Genomic DNA, 18,869 nt, shown 5'->3' with positions numbered 1-18,869 from the left:
AGGAACAATAGACTGATCAGGAGAGCGAGCTCTGTCCTGGACGGTCCTCTGGACTCCGTGGAGGAAGTGGGGGAGAGAAGGATGTTGGCTAAGCTGACATCCATCATGGACAACACCTCTCACCCGCTACATGACACTGTGGGTTCCCTTAGCAGCTCCTTCAGCAGCAGACTGTTACACCCACGGTGTAAGAAGGAGAGGTTCCGCAGGTCCTTCATACCGACTGCTATCAGGCTCTACAACACCTGAACTTTTTTGTATTCACTATGTCTATGCATTGCACGCATTGTCTATGACTATGCATTCTTTACTTGTGTATCTTGCTTGCTGCTGTAACAGATGAATTTCCCTGCTGTGGGATTAATAAAGTACTACTACTACTACTATGTAGATGGCCGAACCGCAGTTTTACATAAATGATGATGTCACAGACCCGTCGCCGTCACGTGACCAGAGGTGAGCTTTGATGACAAGCCAACATAATATGGGAATATTTAGACGGACGAGACCCCAGTGGATGTTCTCCTGATATGTTGTAGTCTTTTTCTCCAAAAGAAGGAGTAGAAGTAATTCCACTTTGTCGTTAGTCCAGATGAGCCATGGAAAGCGAAGACGACAGACTTATGCACACGGACTTCTATAGTTTGGTGTGGCACGTGGTTCCGTCTGCGTGTCTGTTTGCAGCGCCACACGTAGGTGTGCCTTGTGTGTTACATCCTTTTCCCTCAGTGATGCGTTCCCGTCTGGATGCAACAAGTATTTACGAACCTCACAGTGTGGAGGCCATTGTTTTCAACCCGCCAAAAAAAATGGCATGAACGTTCCCGTGTGGACGGGCCTGAATGACTGACTGTTTTTATTTATCGTGCGGTTAAATGACTTATTGATCATCATGACGGGCCAAGAAGACAACAAAACACTGCAGAGGGCATTTCCTAGCTTAATGAAAGATGAGAGACGAACTGAGAACAAAATCAAACGTCTAATATGAACAGATTGCCGTCTATAAATTCAACTAGAAATGAGACGAATGAAGACACTATCTGCAGCGGGCGCCCATTATCCAGTCCACAAGCTGTGCACACACTCTCCCAGATTGCCATCCTATTGGGACAGTTATAGTGTCCACTTGCTTCCATATCAAATCAGTGCTACAGCTGGATATCTTTATGTGCCATATGTCTGTAGGCAGACAGAGATAAGGACCCCCCTTTCCGTGCTTGAGTGGCTAGAACCCCCATCCATGCACACCCCAAACCCCATGTCAGCCAGCCACTATACATTGTAATTAGCTGCTCCGAATCCCCGAGGCTCCGAGCGCTTGGCTACAAACCATTTCTTCCACAAATGAGGACAACTGTCGTGCGCGGGGCCGGAAGCCGTCACAGGCGTAGGCACTCATGCACACGCAGGCACTCATGCACACGCAGGCACTCATGCACACGAGGTCTCATTCAAGTTCAGCTTCACTTGACTGCAACGTTTAGTCGTCATGCTTCCCAGCTTGCACCGTAGTGTTTGTGATAAGGTGGGTGGCATCAATCCTTTGCATGTTGAGGTGCTACGAGCCAAAGCAACAACAAAACACCCACGTTGAGGACAGCGTGTGCTGCTCAGCAGCTTTGCAGTGTGGGCACGGAGATCTCAGGGTGTTACATTGGTTCATGCGCTAATGGGAAGGGTATTAAACCACGCAGTGGAAAACTACAAAGAGCGATGCTATTAAAATTAAAGCATCTGTCGACAGCCCCGCAGGCAACCCTGATGAGCATACGGTCTGCTTATTGCACTCACTTGCTCAATTAGAGTATGGGGCAGATAAAAGGCAGGGAGCTTAAAACAATGGAGATGTTTCAGATGTAAGATGACACCCTGAGCAGTGAGTCTTCCCGCCAGCGAGTACAACGCAGACAGGGCCCAAGTCTTGAAAACCTTGCTTGGCACAGCTTCCAAAAGCTTTCAGAAAAATACCGTAAAAGTTCAATTCATTCAATAAACAACTCCATCCAGTTGATCACCAAGTTTCCTATCGTCGGCGGGGGCATTGTCCACTAAACAAATAAGCTCTCTCTTCACATAGGGAAGACACACGTTGGCCGTACGGATGACGCACAAAGATGTACAAAGTGTGCAAGTTTGTCTTACAACCTGAAAAAAACTTAAGTGCCCGTAGAGTTTGTTTGACATGACAAAGAATCTTTGCAGCCGGGCTGAGGCTCAAAAATCAGCACGTCACACACGTGCCCTCCGTGCGTCTCGTGCTTTTTTGCACGTAGACCGGCTGTAGGAGCCCGTACGAGCGGTTGTGACCTCGGCTTTAAGTCGTTACGCGTAATGAGGAAATAATACAGTAGCTATTAACACCCCTTCCTCTTTTCGGTTTAGGTAAATAAATGACCTGGCTGTAATTACCACATATATTTTTTGTGTAATTCTGTGAACAAACTAACCACCCTTTGCATGTTTTAGACTGGCTGACATATTAAAAACTAATCTAACAAAGCACGAACATATACAGTACAAAACCTAGAATGACGTATAAAAACTACAATGAGGACCTTCTGTCTTTAATTAAAAGCTTTCTTTTGAACCAAACCACCACTAAACAGCAAGCACAGCAGGATACTGAGGCTCCATAGTGATGGCTGCTAAAGTGAAAGCAGTCGGAGACAACAGGTGCTCTGGCTTGAGCGTGTTAGGACAGTGGGTACACACCGACAGGACTGCACCACTGATCTGAGCTTGTTAGGGTTAGGGTTAAGGGTAGGTTACGTGGTAAATTACTGTAATAATGACAACAACAACATCTGCATCTTGGGAAAATGAACCCTGTTGTCCACTGGTAACTTCGAGCCACAATGTCAGCATCCATGTTTGAATGTTATGAGTTTTATTCATGAATATTATTCATGTTTGCAAGCAGACAACCTACAGAGCATGGAAGGCCAACCTTCACTGGGGCGATCAATCTTTAATGACAGACACACAGCTCTGAGAATGAACTTGACTCTAGATTGATGGATTCTGGAACGCTTGGGTTACTCAAGAGCTAGTCATGAGTTTCAGTCTCCTCGTTCTCAGAAAAGCTGAGGTAATAAATGACCTGTATGTGTTTGTTCACATAAGACTGTCTGGTTGGCTGGCTGGGAACCAGTGATGCCATCAGCCCTCTCATCTCTGTCTGGCTCTCCATCTTCACTGCTCTGTTTTCCTCATCTTCTTCATTCCGCTCGACTACCCAGAATGCTTAATCAAGGCTCCTGCCTTCCGGGAGCATGTAAACACGTTGGCAGCGCCATTGGTCGGGGCGATGGTGCTCCTACGAGCCCATTGGCTGAAGGGAACATGGCATGGACGGCAAAAGAAGATGGGGTTGGACGTTACTCTCGTACCGCTGATGATGTCTGCCATCCATAGTAACATACCAGACAACACACACACACACACACATTGCCCCAGGCCCTGAGGGCATAGCGATGGTCCCCAAAGGCTCACAAAAGCACAAACACACACAGACACGTGACACAGCGTCTAACGTCAAGCACAACAAAGGATTTTCAGAGGATCACCCATGAAAATGGCAACCCTGTGAACAACATTGACAGTATTGCAGTTATGTCATTCATTGCCTTCTTAATTCAGTGGCTCCACCAATGACTTAATACACCGAAACACAGTCACCAACAGAAGGATTCTTAGGTCCTGTCCAGGAACCTTCCTGGGGATTTATTTTTTTTTTGGCGGGTTGAAAAGAAACTGCATCCACACTTTATCAATCATCTTCCGCTTTCCAAGGCTCATCGAGACTTACGACGATGTGGAATTACTTCTACGAGTCATTTTGGGAAAAAGACAACAAAATATCAGCGAATGTGGACTGGGATGAGTCATGTCCGTCCAAATATTCCGATATTATGTTGGCTTGACGTAAAAGCCGACTTCTGGTCACGTGACGGCAACGGGGTGGCGATGGATCGGTGAAGTCATCGTTTCTGAAAAACAGCGGTTCAGATGTCTGTAGGAAAAAGACAAGCCGGTGTTTTCAGATTTTCCCAATCTGGAAGCTGTTTTCAGGTCACCCGGAACGCTGTTCTCGTGTGGATGAGAGGCTGAAACGATACAATACTTTGTTTACGTTTACAGAAGGATAGCCCCTTCATGATTCCACATTTAACAGTAAATTTCGTTTTTGCTGACCCATTCCGTTCATAGGGCCCCCTAGATAGGCTCCAGCATACCCGCGACCCTTGTGAGGTCAAGCAGTACAGAAAATGGATGGATGGACTCAATTGCCTAAATTTGGACCCTTTGCTCAAACTGTTACCAGTGCAAGTAAAAACGTGTACTGTGTGACATGTTGGCCAAACCTGCTGACTAAAAACCTGACAAGGGGCTCCAAATTTAAAGTTGAGGTTCACTCAAAATGTGCCTTCTTCTGGAGGTGTTCAATCACTGTCAATCGTGGCAAATAAAACGTTGCACTAACCAAAATATATGTCAGTGATAACAATCATGATGGTCTGGACACCACATGATTTTTAGATATCAATTCATAACTATAGAGATGCACCTTTTTTTCCCACGCCGATACCGATAACTCCTTGCTTCTCAAGACCGATACCAATACGGACAACAGAAGGCACTTCCCACGCTAATGAACACACGTGATGGCGGAAGACACGAACGGTAACTCATGTTATTGTAATTCCAAAATTCCTGTACTTGGTCAACATGATCTGTGTAGCAGAAATGGTGTGCGTATTTTCATGCAAACAGCACATCAATAATGAGTTCCTCTTCCACAGGATGCAATGACAGTTTGCATCAGAGACACTCAACAAAAGCACAATATTCCTGTCAGGTCTCCGTGTCCTTTTTCTCTCCAATATCCAGGATTAAATCATCAATCACATAAAGACCAAATATTTTCAAGATTCATTTTCATCATCACTAGAAGTCGGTAAACTAACACAACCATGGAATTTCCATTTCACCTACGACTAACAAGTTCAAAATATACACAGAACAGAAGGTCCTTGTGAAGGTACCTGCAGGTTCTAACAACGTGTCATATACAACCTGCCACATAACACCTTCACTCGCTGTGTCAACAACTGATTGATATGAACACTTGACCAAAATGAATGAAGCAGTTTATACAAGAAGTCGTAACAACATAACCAGCTGAGCCAAAAGAAGCATCTATTATTCATGAGGTTGTCACCGCATGAACACTGACAGCCTCGGTTCAGAGGAGTATCATCTTGGCAGGGAGTCCGGTTGAGGGAGCAGCCAAATGAGTGTTTTGACTGTTCCACATCTCCCCCTCACTCTTTTCAAATGGACTCTCTCACATGAGAGAACCACAGCATATTTTAATCTGAGCTGAGTCTACGCTCACACTTCTTTGGCAAACCCGCAGTAACGTAACGACAGTCAATGCAAGAAACGCTCGCTTTTCATTGACACTGTTAGAGAATGTTTATCGTTACTTGAGGATTCATCTGAAGAGGGGTGAAGCCATTTATATGCTGGTAAGGAACACGCAAAAAATGTATTCCTGATATCACGATCATTTGTTATCTGTGCCAAGCATTGGTGGTCCAAGTCCAAATGAAAACGGCAGTAGAAGAAATGATTTTTCCGTTATTTTTAGTGGCTATGGGATTGCCCTCCCATGCCAGAATGTAAACAGTCGAGTCATGTCCATCTAATTAGCATGTAATCCCATGCCAACCAGCATTTGACCAATTCTGGTAGTTAGGTGTGTTTGATCCTGCATCCTCCCGTGATCATGTCGAAATATCCTTGGACAGGTAGGTAGTAGGTAAACGTACTAGCAGTGTCAAAGGTCACCAGTAGGTAAACGTGCTAGCAGTGTCAAAGTGCTTTGAGAGCCACGGAGGTGGAAAAGTGCTATACAAGTGAAAGACCATTTACCAAATAAATGTATAATCTTGATTTAATGGCTTTGTGGGGGGATTTTTAGTTGACATTCCAATCTGGAATGTTCATGTGTTTGTCAATGGGTAAACTTCAGCAGCATTTCCTTGATGTCTTACAGCTGATGGTACCATAGACTATAGCGAAAAAAAAAACATACATCATGAAACAATTCACTGGGGTTCAATAAGCCAATCCCCAGATCAAACCGTGGCACCAAGAGCTAATTACAGTGGAAGCTTTCTGTAACATATACAAGGGTGTTGCAGGGAGAAAGAAGTGTTCCAGTCATCACTCTTTGGGCTCACCCGGCTCTAATTGGAAAGCCTTCTCTACTGCAGCCAGTGTGCGCTTATCATCCAAATCATTGCTCGAAATAACAAAACCAGGTTATGAAAACAATAGCATGGCCTAACATCTATCTGTTCCAAGGGAAGAATTGAAGTTATGCTGGAGGAAATCATTGTTGAGCATCATCTCAGGTCAGCATATAAAGCGTTTTGTGACTGATGTGAGAAAATGAATCATGAAGTGGATTATGTAAGCAAGAGCTTCTTACCAGGTCCAATGGGAGGGAGGAAGTCGCTTCTAGACAAAGCAGAAAAAGCCTTGCCTGGTGACGGGATTACATAACAACTCTGCTTTGGGCTGACAAAAAGACTTTCTGGCCCGCAGTGTGTGTGTGTGTGTGTGTGTGTGTCTTTCAATATCTGTTTCTATCGCCAGCATGCAGGCACTGGCGTCATCTGCTGCTGGGGATGATGGAGACACTTACTGTACACAGCAGGAAGAAGGGGCTGCAAAGACTAACATGGATGCAATGAGGTAAATAAACACAATAAAAGTTCCATCTGCACATACTCCAAACCTGCTCACTAAAAAATTGACAAGGGAGTCGGATTTTTTTTTTTGCAGTGTTCAATCATCGTCCTGTCATAAAAACACATAAAAAGATAAGTGTACAATGTTTACTTCATGCAGAATAGTGACATCACCAAAAGATATGACAGTGATAACAACCACGATCATTGAACACCATGTAGATATCAATACAGTAATCCCTCATTTATCACAGTTAATTGGTTCCAGACATGATCGTGATCCACCAAGTAAGAGTCTTTATTTGTAAATGGAACATTGTGGTAGTTAGAGCATAGAAATCCCATTTACAACCTTCTAAATACACTTTAACATTATTAGAGCCCTCTAGACATGAAATAACACCCCCAAGTCATCTTCAGACCCAATACAGAGAGTCAATGAGCCGTTTAAGACATAAGACTCGTGCTCGTGTATGCTGCTTTAAATGTGTTCCGTAGGGGAGCAGAGAGTGGCGGACAGGAAGTGACATCATGGGTTCAAAGTTTGGTCTTGCCGTGGGTTACGTAATACATGATGTAATTAGCATTCGTCCCGCAGCATTTGAAATGGAGAAATACATTTGAAGGGCATCGTTTGGATTGTGCTGAAGTCACAAATGACATGTTTGGTTCCGCTATCAGATCCCATCGATCTCACTCATTGGCGTTGGCTCCAAGGGTCAAGCCACGGGCTGTCCCAACAAATTGAGAAAGAAATTGAGTGGCAGAGTGGGTGGTTTGGTCCAAATTGATTTCATGGGGAGGGATGAATGTGATTGGCCTAGCTGTATTTATTCTCTGTGGCCCTGTTGGCAGTTTGCAGGCCACATGACAGCCAAATAACTGCAAACATTAAACACTTGCAGACAGAACGAGGACTGGGTCAAAGTCAGCCAGGAGCAGCAGAGAGGGTGGCTCCATCCATTAGAGATGCTGTGCCGCCGACAGGAACAAAGCTTTGACAGCCTTGGACTAACGTTTGGTGTAAAGTGCGGTAACACACAAGCAGATTTATTTAGCTGCTTTCCCATCAACTTGAATGAGACCGGAGGGAGAGCATCTTATTCCCAGAAACGTGGCATTGTGGAGAACACATTAAAAAGCATTGCACATTTGCACCAAGGGAAACGTTCCTTCACTCTCCGTACCGCCCAAACTAACGTTTGACTGCTTGATACGTTTGTACAACCGGGACGCATCCAGGCGTCATGCCGTGTGTTCCAAGTATCTACTTGGAGAACATCCTGACATTTACTCATAAACAGCTACGTTTTGGTTGTATCATCAACATCATTGACTTATTTCTGCTGGTGTAGCTTGTTTGTCTCCTTGTTGGTGTAAACACGGCCCCCTCCCTCTGGCTTCGGCTTCTTCTCTTGAGAATTTTATGTTGTGTCCGTCATGAATGCAACTTATAGTCCTCTGCCGCTTATATGGGGTTTTTCCTCTTCATGATGCATTTTTTGACTGATGCAACTTCTACTCTGTCCGAAAACCACCACTTTATGACAATTTGGACTTTTGAACACCCTGGCAGTGAAAAGCTAAACCACCAACGTCTAAATGCTTTATCAGGCCAGTACGAGTGCCGCCTGCAACCACACTTTCTGATGGCCGATACGCAGCGGGTGGTTTTCATTTCCAAACCAAATCCTACAAACACCGGGGGCGCACAACAGTGTCCGCAAAAGCAAAAGCACTTTGAGTCAGCGACCACGGGTGGGATCATCGGACACGTTAATGTGCCGCCGCTGACAGCAACCAAGCACAGCACATGTATTATTCTTATTCCTCCCAAACCATCATGCAGCAAAGAGTGACTCATGTCCCAGCCACAACATCCATCCTTGGCTACAGTTTTGGGCATGAAAATGGCGTTGCATCAGCAGACTACCTCACTTGGCAGCAGACACATGAGATGATGATGGGCTACAAATCAACGCCACATGGTGGAAATGCTTCACCTCAAGTCATTTTATTCATTAACTACTCATTTTACTAGTATTTGCCTATTTTTTGGGCTCTCTGGCAGTCAGGGGACCTCGGAATTGTCCTGACTTTTCACCCTTTTACGGCACCCCCGGCCAATAGCACTCATCATAAATCAATTGAAAAACGTAGAATGAATCCACGTCATCCGTATCGATTCACTCACGGATGATCGCTATCGGGATCGGCAGCGTAAAACCCTGATGGAGCATCTCTAGGAGACGAGCTGAGATAAAACACTGCATCTCAGCTTTGGGATACAAGTGAAAAAGTCTATTGTTGGCATCAGCTTCACTCTTTGCTCTTTTTCCCCCATTTTGCTTTTTTCGTAATATTATGTCTTTCCAACTTGATTTTCTTTGTTTTTCTCATACTATTACAACTTGAAAATATTTTCTTTTAATATTTCAACTCTATGCTGCTAAAATGACATTATTTTTCCTCATAATATGAGAAGTTTATTCTCATAAAATTGCCACTTTTAATATTTTGACTTTGTTGTCACGTGTCTAAATGACTGGCATGCACGTTGTGTTCAATGGGCGGAGCTTACAGTGCAATTCCAGCCAACAGCAGCATCTGAAAACCTTAAAACCTTAAAAGTGTATTATCGGTACACGCCATTCACACCCGCATCGGAGTCCTGATCCACGGGGTGATTCATGGTCAGCACAACCAAAGTGAGGAATCTCACTTAGCAGTTGCCTTGAGAAGCTAAGCGCCAGGAGGGTATTTTTATCATTCTGGGCAATGGAGGAGTCAAGAGACATGAGACATGAGAGGAATGTGATGAAGGAGGTGAGCCTGGAAGGAGGCTGTTGTGATGTCAGTAACTGTCGTACACACGCAGCCTCACACAGAAATGAAATGGTGAGTTAGCACACCAGGGGCTTTTGCTCGTTTTCCTGATTGCAGCCAAACCAAAATAGCAACGTGCAAAAGAGTAGCATTGAAGAATACCAGTCCCCAGTGATGAAAATTCATTAGTTACCTTGCCCTGCTCCATTCTTGAAAGCGCGCAATTAGAGGGCTCTCCAATGAAATCATGTGGGGCAGCGTGGCTCGTGATTTTTGGGAAAAACGCATCTTCAATATCAGATACACAGTTTCTGATCTAATCTAGTTTGGGATGCTTGGAATAGTACGTATATTCATTTCAATCGCATTGTCATGAGAAGAAATATGCAGAACCTGCTGGACATTAGCATATTTTAGCATAAAGCCTGGAAGCACAGCACGCTAACTGCAGCTATGAAATAATATGCAATCAGCACAACCCCCATCTAATCACAACCTTTGGTCTCTAGGGACGCCCATGTATTCCACCAACTGATCGCTCAGAACTTTGTGCAAATGATTGTTTTTGACTCATGAGGAAACAGTCATTGCCGGGCTAGAGCCAGCAGGGACGCTGTTGCCTCACTCTACTAGTTTGCAGCATAAGGAGGAGAAGGAGCTACACAGACCTCCGCTATGCAACTCAAGGTAGCGTTAATTAGCTCACACAACACGGGGATCAAAGCATTCACAGATGAACTCCCCCCGTGCAATATGTTATTTTAATAATATTAAATTCACTTGAGAAGAAGATGAAGCGGGAGGGTGGGACATCACCAACAAGGTGACAAACTCATGCTGCAGAAGCTGAAATAAGGCAATATTTTGAAAGTGTTTTGCATGAACTTTGCTTGATATGGACGTTTAAAAGCCACCATAACCTGAAGGAAGACATTCCATTTCTCTGAACATGACGAGTCAAGTCAAGTGATGCAAGACTTTATTTGAAGCTCAAATGCAAAGGAATCACAAATACGATACTTCACACGCAATGTGACCCCTCCCTGAATATCTACAGATGTTTATGAATTCAAAGTGCAACGGAATATCAGTGTGGCCAACCAGCACAATATTCAACTAAAAATACATTATCCATATCGATATCATGGTTTTTTAATTATTTATATAAAGGTCTTTCACCATACTTCCCCAGCGGGTCGAGTTGCCATTTGACATGACACCCAGACATGTACGCCAACGGAATGAATGGCGTGAGAAGAACATCCACAATAGCAACAATAGTCTGCTTAATCAAATCTACGTACTTAAACAACGTCAGTTCATCCACTGAACCAGGGGTGCCAATACATCGAACGCCAGCGACCCGTACATCGCCAAGGTAGTTTGGGTCGATGGCGTACACGTCACTTTGTAGTCAGCTGACATTAAGCTCCCCTCCTGATTCGCTCTTGCTCTCCGCGGCGTTTCAAGCTACACACAGAGATGCAACTTCCATCTTGATGATTGTGATTATGGATGAGCCAAGTGAGCGGTGCAGTAAGGTGCAGTAAGGTGCGTATATGGATAACAAGAGTTACTGTATGTGTTGACTTGTAGCGGCTAGTTATGCAGAAAGAGTGTATCGTTTGATGGCTTTGCTTGGCCTCATCAGCTCCACTACAGAAATCAGTGTTTTCTACACGTGCGCTTCTTCACCTATTATTTCATCATGAAATGGAAAATGTGCCCGTTGCTGAAAGCTTTTGGGTTACGTTGCCTTTTGCATCATCATTTTCCTTCCCCGTGTATGGGTAATGATTGACAGCAAATGCTACGTGGATGTAATACATGGGGGTGTCCCAATGAACGTTACGTAGGACATTAGCAGTGCTCAGGTTATTACCAACTATTATGTGGCATATCTTTACTGAATAGAATGATATCAACTCCCTGTCAACTTTGAAGATGTGATGGTGAAATACTAATCAGGAATATTTACAAGAGTTACATGTGATGTATATTCTATGTTTTATAGAAAGAGCTCGTGTAACTTGCATGCTGACAGAGAGTGTGCCCCCCTGACACCCATACAGTATAGAACGTACAGGAATACCTACTTTTTTAGGAATACAGTAAATGTGGATATTTTCCGTATTTCTAGTAGCAGGTAGATCTTTGGGACTTGGTCATTTTAAGAGTAGCTCGCAGGCTGCACTAATGCATTCAAAACTCATTTCCCGTCATGACATCATCATATATTTAATCCACCTTTGAACAGCAGCCTTTACTTTTGCAGAGTTTTCTTCGTAGCAAAAGTAACGTAGAGCGATGATTTGTCATGTTGTTCCCTCACTGGCCAAGCGTAGCAAACGTATCACACAGCGCAGCAGCAAGACGGCATTCAGGACGGGATTAGAAATCCACCATAGGACAACCAGAGTGCTCAAAGTCTACGGTGACATTCAGCACCTTCCACCATTCCTGCTTTGCTTCTCTACTAGGTCGTAAAATGCCGGCAAGAAAGAGACGCTGCTACAAGCCGGGAACGGAAGCAAAAGAGTGAGAGTGGGGGGGTCGACAGCGTTGTTATGGACAAGTAGAGTAATGCACACTAGAAGAAAAGTGCTGCTCTCCCACTGCGTGCAGCAGATGGAGAAGACAAACGAAAGTGAAACCAATGGATACGTACTGCTGTACAGGGTGTCAATCCAGGAGAGCCGAGGCAGGCCGTGAGTGCTGAGGGGCTCCATTCTCCTCTTCCCTCCCTTCCTCCGTGCCCCCCCAACCCGGTTAGTCTCTCCGCTCTTCTCCTGCCGCTTCTTCCGTCCGGTTGAAGTTGCAGCTACTCGCCGTGCCTTTCTCCCTGATGTTATCCTTGCAAAAAAGCTTTCATCCCGCAGGAGGGAGCACAAAGAATCACGCGGACAAAATGTCAAGAGACCCCCCCGAGGTCCAACAGGCAGACAAGCGAGGGAGCCAAAGGAGTGTGTGTGTGTGTGGAGAGAGTGAGGGAGAAAACAACAGGCTGGAGACGACCACAGCCGAGCGTTGCTAGGGGAAGGGAGAATCTCTCTCTCTCTCTCTCTCTCTCTCTCTCTCTCTCTCTCTCTCTCTCTATATATATATATATATATCAATATCGCTATATCTCTTTCTCTCTCTCTCTATATATATCTCTATATCTCTATATCTATACCCCCCCCCCGCAAACAGTCTTGGGCAGAGGTGTGTTAATCATGAAATATTTGCCATTTTCACTTCTTCCTGGTCTGGAGGAGGCGGAGCGAGACGACACAATGAGGTCCACACGAGGGTTGTGAACGGTAAACAGGATATCCGTTTGACAAACGGGAGATGCGTCGATGGCAGCCTCCTGGATGGCTGGATGGATAACAGTCAGCCATAAATCCTTAGAAGAACGGACTATGGAGATGTGCACCGGGTTTCGCAAGACTCGCAAACGCTTGACAGTCCATCTCTGAAACAACGCGACATCCTGGGCCACCGGCAAAAGGATAGTAGTGCATGCTCCGTAGCTTAGCATGACTGAAGATGACAATCCATCTAAAGAGGATTAGCAGTGCTAGCGCTAGCTAGTGACTGGGAAAGATCAGCCAAACATGCGTAGAGTACATTACAGCCATCTAATTGATCTTATTTATGATGTCTTGTGTACAACTAAGATGGTAACAACATCAATGAAAAGCACTAAATGAATACAAAGCCACCATCCACCAGTTCCAGCCTGAACTTTGTTTTTTTCTTACAGCATGCTTGGGGATATTTACACATTAGAAAATACTGTAAGAAAGCCGCTTTTACAGACCTGGCTTCTTTCTTTTATTACGTGAGATTCATGTCTACATCAACGAATGTTGAATCGTATCGTATCATACCGTACCGTATCATAAGCACACTGTACGCTTTTGCTGGAACACTCGAGGAGACGGAGTAAGCTTCTCCACATTTCTGAAAGACACCATTTGCCTCGACAGATGATTGGCAAACTTTGTGGGACAAAAGGTTTCAACCCCGCAGATGGAAATAAAACGTCAAAAAGCCACAAGACGGAGCGTGGAAAAGCGTGCCATGGCGGCAGTAAGTCATTTCCCATTTCCCCTGCTAATAAGCTCCATAGCAGCCAGCCTAGCGCTCAGGGTGGCTAAAGCAGAGCTAATTCCTAACCGATGCGCTAGCCAGGCTGTACCTGCTTACACGTATTGACAACACACTTATGGTGAAGGAGAAACGCCCGTTTGTGGACAATAAACATTGGATCAGAAATATGGGTGATAACAGTTGATGTGTAGAATGCACATTTTTCTTTTGTTCCCACCTCCCAAAAAGTGAGATTTATGACACAATAAGCACAATTAATAGCAACAACATAAATAAATGCAATGAAATAATCAAGCTTCATTGTTCATCATCACGACTTGCGATAGGATGACCCACAGTACATAGCATAGAGCATATGGAATGACCCACAGCATACAGCATAGACTATATAGAACGAGCCACACCACATAGCATAGAGCATATAGAATGAGCCACACCACGTAGCATCGAGCATATAGAATGAGCCACACCACGTAGCATCGCGCATATAGAATGAGCCACACCACGTAGCATCGCGCATATAGAATGAGCCACGCAGCATAGAGCATATAGAATGAGCCACACCACGTAGCATAGAGCATATAGAATGAGCAACACCGCGTAGCATAGAGCATGTAGAATGAGCCACGCCACGTAGCATCGAGCATATAGAATGAGCCACACCACATAGCATCGAGCATATAGAATGAGCCACACCACGTAGCATCAAGCATATAGAATGAGCCACGCCACGTAGCATAGAGCTTATAGAATGAGCCACGCCACGTAGCATAGAGCTTATAGAATGAGCCACGCCACGTAGCATAGAGCATATAGAATGAGCCACGCCACGTAGCATAGAGTATAGAGAATGACCCCCACCACATAGCACTGCATGTAGAGCATCACCACCACCAGCAACAAAGCAAATATGAAAGCCTCACTTCAAACCCCCCACAGGTCCCACATACAGCCATCCTCCCCCCTTCAACCTCCTCAAAAACTTCAATTAGGACACAAAGGCTGACAAGAGGACCCCCCCCCCCCAACGAGCAGCAGCCCGGAGCATCACTCTTTGTCTGCTCTTATGAGCCAGCTGGAGAAAAGACGCGGCTCAGCGTGCTAATGTATCTTTGGAGTCCACATTCATGCATAAGAACAAAGGGGTTTTAGGAAACAATAAAACACACCCACAGATTCACGTCAAAATATATTGATGTACTGTACACACCCTTTGTCTGTAGGCGCTTTCTCGCTCAAAACACACAAACAGTACGAAGCTGACTTCCGGTTCTTGTTTCCATGTACACTAAGTCCCCAACTAACGAACACAATTGGTTCCAGACGACCGTTCTTATGTTAAATCGTTCTTAAGTACGGGAAAAGGTAACATTACCAATGATATACACAAGCCAGTGTCTTAATGTGGCGGTCCCAAGCCCGGATAAATACAGAGGGTTGTGTCAGGAAGGGCATCCGATGTAAAACTTTTGCCAAATCAAACATGCGAATCAAACTTATGACTTCCATACCGGATCGGTCGAGGCCCGGATTAACAACGACCGCCATCGGTGCTGTTGACCTGCAGGGTGCCGGTGGAAATTGGACTACTGATGGGGGAAGAAGGAGAGGAGGAAAGTGTGTCCGTAGGAAGAGAGAGAAGAGGAACGCCAAGAGTATGGGACTGAGAGTAGGGACGTTGAATGTTGGAACTATGACAGGAAAAGGTAGCGAGTTGGTCGACATGATGCAGAGAAGGAAGGTAGACATACTGTGTGTCCAGGAGACCAGGTGGAATGGTAGCAAGGCTAGAAGTTTAGGAGCAAGGTTCAAGTTGTTCTATTATGGTGTAGATAGGAAGAGAAACGGAGTAGGAGTTATCTTGAAGGAGGAGTTTGTTAGGAATGTCGTGGAGGTAAAAAGAGTGTCAGATAGAGTGATGAGTCTGAAGCTAGAAATGGAAGGTGTGATGTTCAAGTTTGTTAGTGGGTATGCTCCACAGGTAGGATGTGAGCTGGAGGAGGAGGAGACATTCTGGTTGGACTTGGATGAAGTGATGCAGAGCATACCTAGAAGAGAGAGAGTTGTCATTGGTGCAGACTTCAATGGACATGTTGGTGCAGGAAACAGAAGGGATGAGGAGGCCATGGGCAGGTTGGGTACCAGGAGAGGAATGCAGAAGGACAGATGGTGGTCGACTTTGCAAAAAGGATGGAAATGGCTATAGTGAATACTTTCTTCCAGAAGAGGCAGGAACATAGGGTGACCTATAAGAGTGGAGGTAGGAGCACACAGCTAGACTACATCTTGTGTAGACGTTGTCATCTGAAGGAGATCAGTGACTGTAAAGTAGTGGTAGGCCATAGTGTAGCCAACTGCATAGGATGGTGGTGTGGAGGATGACTCTGGTGAGGAGGAAGATAAAGAGGACAAAGACAGAGCAGAGGACAAAATGGTGGAAGCTGAAAAAGGAAGAGTGTTGCAGGACTTTTAGGAAGGAGTTAAGACAGGCTCTGAGTGGTCAGGAGGTGCTTCCAGATGACTGGACAACTACAGCTAATGTGATCAGGGAGGCAGGAGAGTACTTGGTGTGGCATCTGGAAGGAAAGTAGACAAGGAGACTTGGTGGTGGAATAAGGAGGTACAGGAGTGTATACAGAGAAAGAGGTTAGCTAAGAAGAAGTGGGACACTGAGAGGACTGAGGAGAGTAGACCGGAGTACAGGGAGATGCAGCGTAAGGTGAAAGTAGAGGTAGCAAAGGCCAAACAAGGCGCTTATGATGACTTGTATGCTAGGTTGGATACTAAGGGAGGAAAGACTGATCTATACAGGTTGGAAAGACAGAGAGACAGCAGGTTAGCAGGTGCAGCAGGTGAGGGTGATTAAGGACAGGGATGGAAGTCTATTGACAAGTGCCAGTAGTGTGATGGGAAGATGGAAAGAATACTTTGAGGAGCTGATGAACGTGGAAAATGAGCGAGAACAAAGACTAGAAGAGGTGACTTTTGTGGACCAGGAAGTAGCAAAGATCAGTCAGGATGAAGTGAGGAGGGCATTGAAGAGGATGAAGAGTGCAAAGGCCGACGGTCCTGATGATATGCCTGTAGAGGTTCGGAAGTGTCTAGAAGAGGTGGCAGTAGAGTTCCTGACTGGGTTGTTCAACAGGATCTTAGATCATGAAAAGATGCCTGGGGAATGGAGGAGAAGTGTGCTGGTGCCCATTTTGAAGAACAAGGGAGATGTGCAGAGCTGTGGCAACTCCAGAGGAATAAAGCTGATGAGCCATACAATGAAGTTATGGGAAAGAGTAGGTGAAGCTAGACTAAGGGCACAAGTGAGCATTTGTGAGCAGCAGTATAGTTTCATGCCAAAAAAAAAGAGTACTACAGAGGCAGTATTTGCTGTGAGGATGTTGGTAGAGAAGTACAGAGAAGGCCAGACGGAGCTGCATTGTGTTTTTGTAGATGTGGAGAAAGCTTATGACAGGGTGCCCAGAGAGGAACTGTGGTATTGTATGAGGAAGTCTGGAGTGGCAGAGAAGTATGTTAGAGCGGTACAGGACATGTATGAGGACTGGAAGACAGTGGTGAGGTGTGCTGTAGGTGTGACAGAGGAGTTCAAGGTGGAGGTGGGACTGCATCAGGGATCAGCTCTGAGCCCCTTCTTGTTCGCTATGGTGATGGACAGACTGACAGACGAGGTTAGACAGGAATCTCCATGGACTATGATGTTTGCAGATGACATTGTGATCTGCAGTGAGAGCAGAGAACAGGTGGAGGAGAAGCTAGAGAGGTGGAGGTTTGCCCTGGAAAGGAGAGGAATGAAGGTTAGCGCAGTAAGACAGAGTACATGTGTGTGAATGAGAGGGACCCAAGTGGAAGAGTGAGCTTACAGGGAGAAGAGATCAAGAAGGTGGAGGATTTGAAGTACTTAGGGTCAACAGTCCAGAGCAATGGAGAGTGTGGAAAAGAGGTGAAGAAGCATGTACAGGCAGGATGATACGGGTGGAGAAAAGTGTCAGGTGTGATGTGAGATAGAAGAGTTTCAGCTAAAATGAAAGGAAAGGTGTATAAAACTGTGAGCTGCACCTCCCCCAGGAAGGATAGGATCAGGAATGAGTACATCAGAGGGACAGCACATGTTAGAGGTTTTGGAGATAAAGTCAGAGAGGCCAGACTGAGATGGTTTGGACATGTCCAGAGGAGAGATAGGGAATATACAGGTAGAAGAATGCTGAGTTTGGAACTGCCAGGCAGGAGGCCTTGAGGAAGACCAAAGAGGACGTTTATGGATGTAGTGAAAGAGGACATAAAGATAGTTGGTGTGAGAGAAGAGGATGCAGAAAACAGGGTTAGGTGGAGGCAATTGATTTGCTGTGGCGACCCCTGAAGGGAAAAGCCGAAAGGAAAAGAAGAAGAAAAAGAAGAGGTGTAGCTAATTTATGCCAACTCCTAATATTCCTCGCAAGTCAGCAGTTCATTCTTTAGCAGAAGCCAATCCCGAGTTGTAAGGTGGTTCTCCAGGAGCTTGTCCAACCATCAGACATCGCAGGAGGTCATTACTCAATCTGACTCACGGTGTCTTCTTACAAACAACGCTAAAATCATCACACAGCAAATTAACACTCAAGTAATAAAAACAATTATAATAATCACACAAACAACAGCTATTTGAACGTTTACCCACAATGCATTACTCCCAGCAGAGCAGGTCATTGGCCAACGGCAGCCACGCCTGGCGGCCACCAGAGAGCTCATGAGCGCCTCCATATCAACTTTGTAGTACATTTTACTTGGTATTCCCAAAATGTGCTGCTACTGATCCTACTGCAGTAAATGTTACTTAATATCATTCATTATTACAATGTACAGAACCAAAACAATACACAACATTTACTACCTGATACTAAGTCAACACATTCAGATTATAAAGACTTTCTACATCAGTACATTAATATGGTGTTCTCACATGGTTCACTACTAAAGGAGCATTTCCTGGGACAAAAAAAGATTTTTTACAGTGGTATCAGATTGATACCAGCATTTGCAGTATCGCTCACGCTTAATCGAAGCTGAGGTAGGAAGTGGTCTTGAATGCCAGAAGACAACCACAACTTAGTTTCATCAATCAACGTGTGTGAGCCAAACATTTGTTTTTTCAATAGATAACCATTTCCTGTCACGCAGGCGAGAGAGAGAGAG

The 18,869-nt window shown here is 45.0% G+C and overlaps 1 protein-coding gene across 4 annotated transcripts in view; it reads right to left on the bottom strand.

Moving 5' to 3' along the window:
* Window positions 1-18,869, bottom strand: part of abr (ABR activator of RhoGEF and GTPase) — a 118,595-nt gene that overhangs the window by 85,908 nt on the left and 13,818 nt on the right. For 2 of the 4 annotated variants that reach the window (XM_054755027.1, XM_054755028.1), the window contains exon 1: window positions 12,259-12,608. The exons of the other annotated variants lie outside the window; for them this stretch is intronic. In XM_054755027.1, the coding sequence (XP_054611002.1) occupies window positions 12,259-12,319 (61 nt within the window). In that variant the 5' untranslated portion in view covers window positions 12,320-12,608. Of the gene's footprint in view, window positions 1-12,258; window positions 12,609-18,869 lie in introns of those variants that run through there. 4 annotated transcript variants of the gene reach the window in all.

This window comes from Dunckerocampus dactyliophorus, chromosome 16 (genome assembly GCF_027744805.1).
Source record: "Dunckerocampus dactyliophorus isolate RoL2022-P2 chromosome 16, RoL_Ddac_1.1, whole genome shotgun sequence".
NCBI lineage: Eukaryota > Metazoa > Chordata > Actinopteri > Syngnathiformes > Syngnathidae > Dunckerocampus > Dunckerocampus dactyliophorus.
Note: the sequence above shows the minus strand (reverse complement) of the source record. Positions and strands in the feature narration are given on the sequence as shown.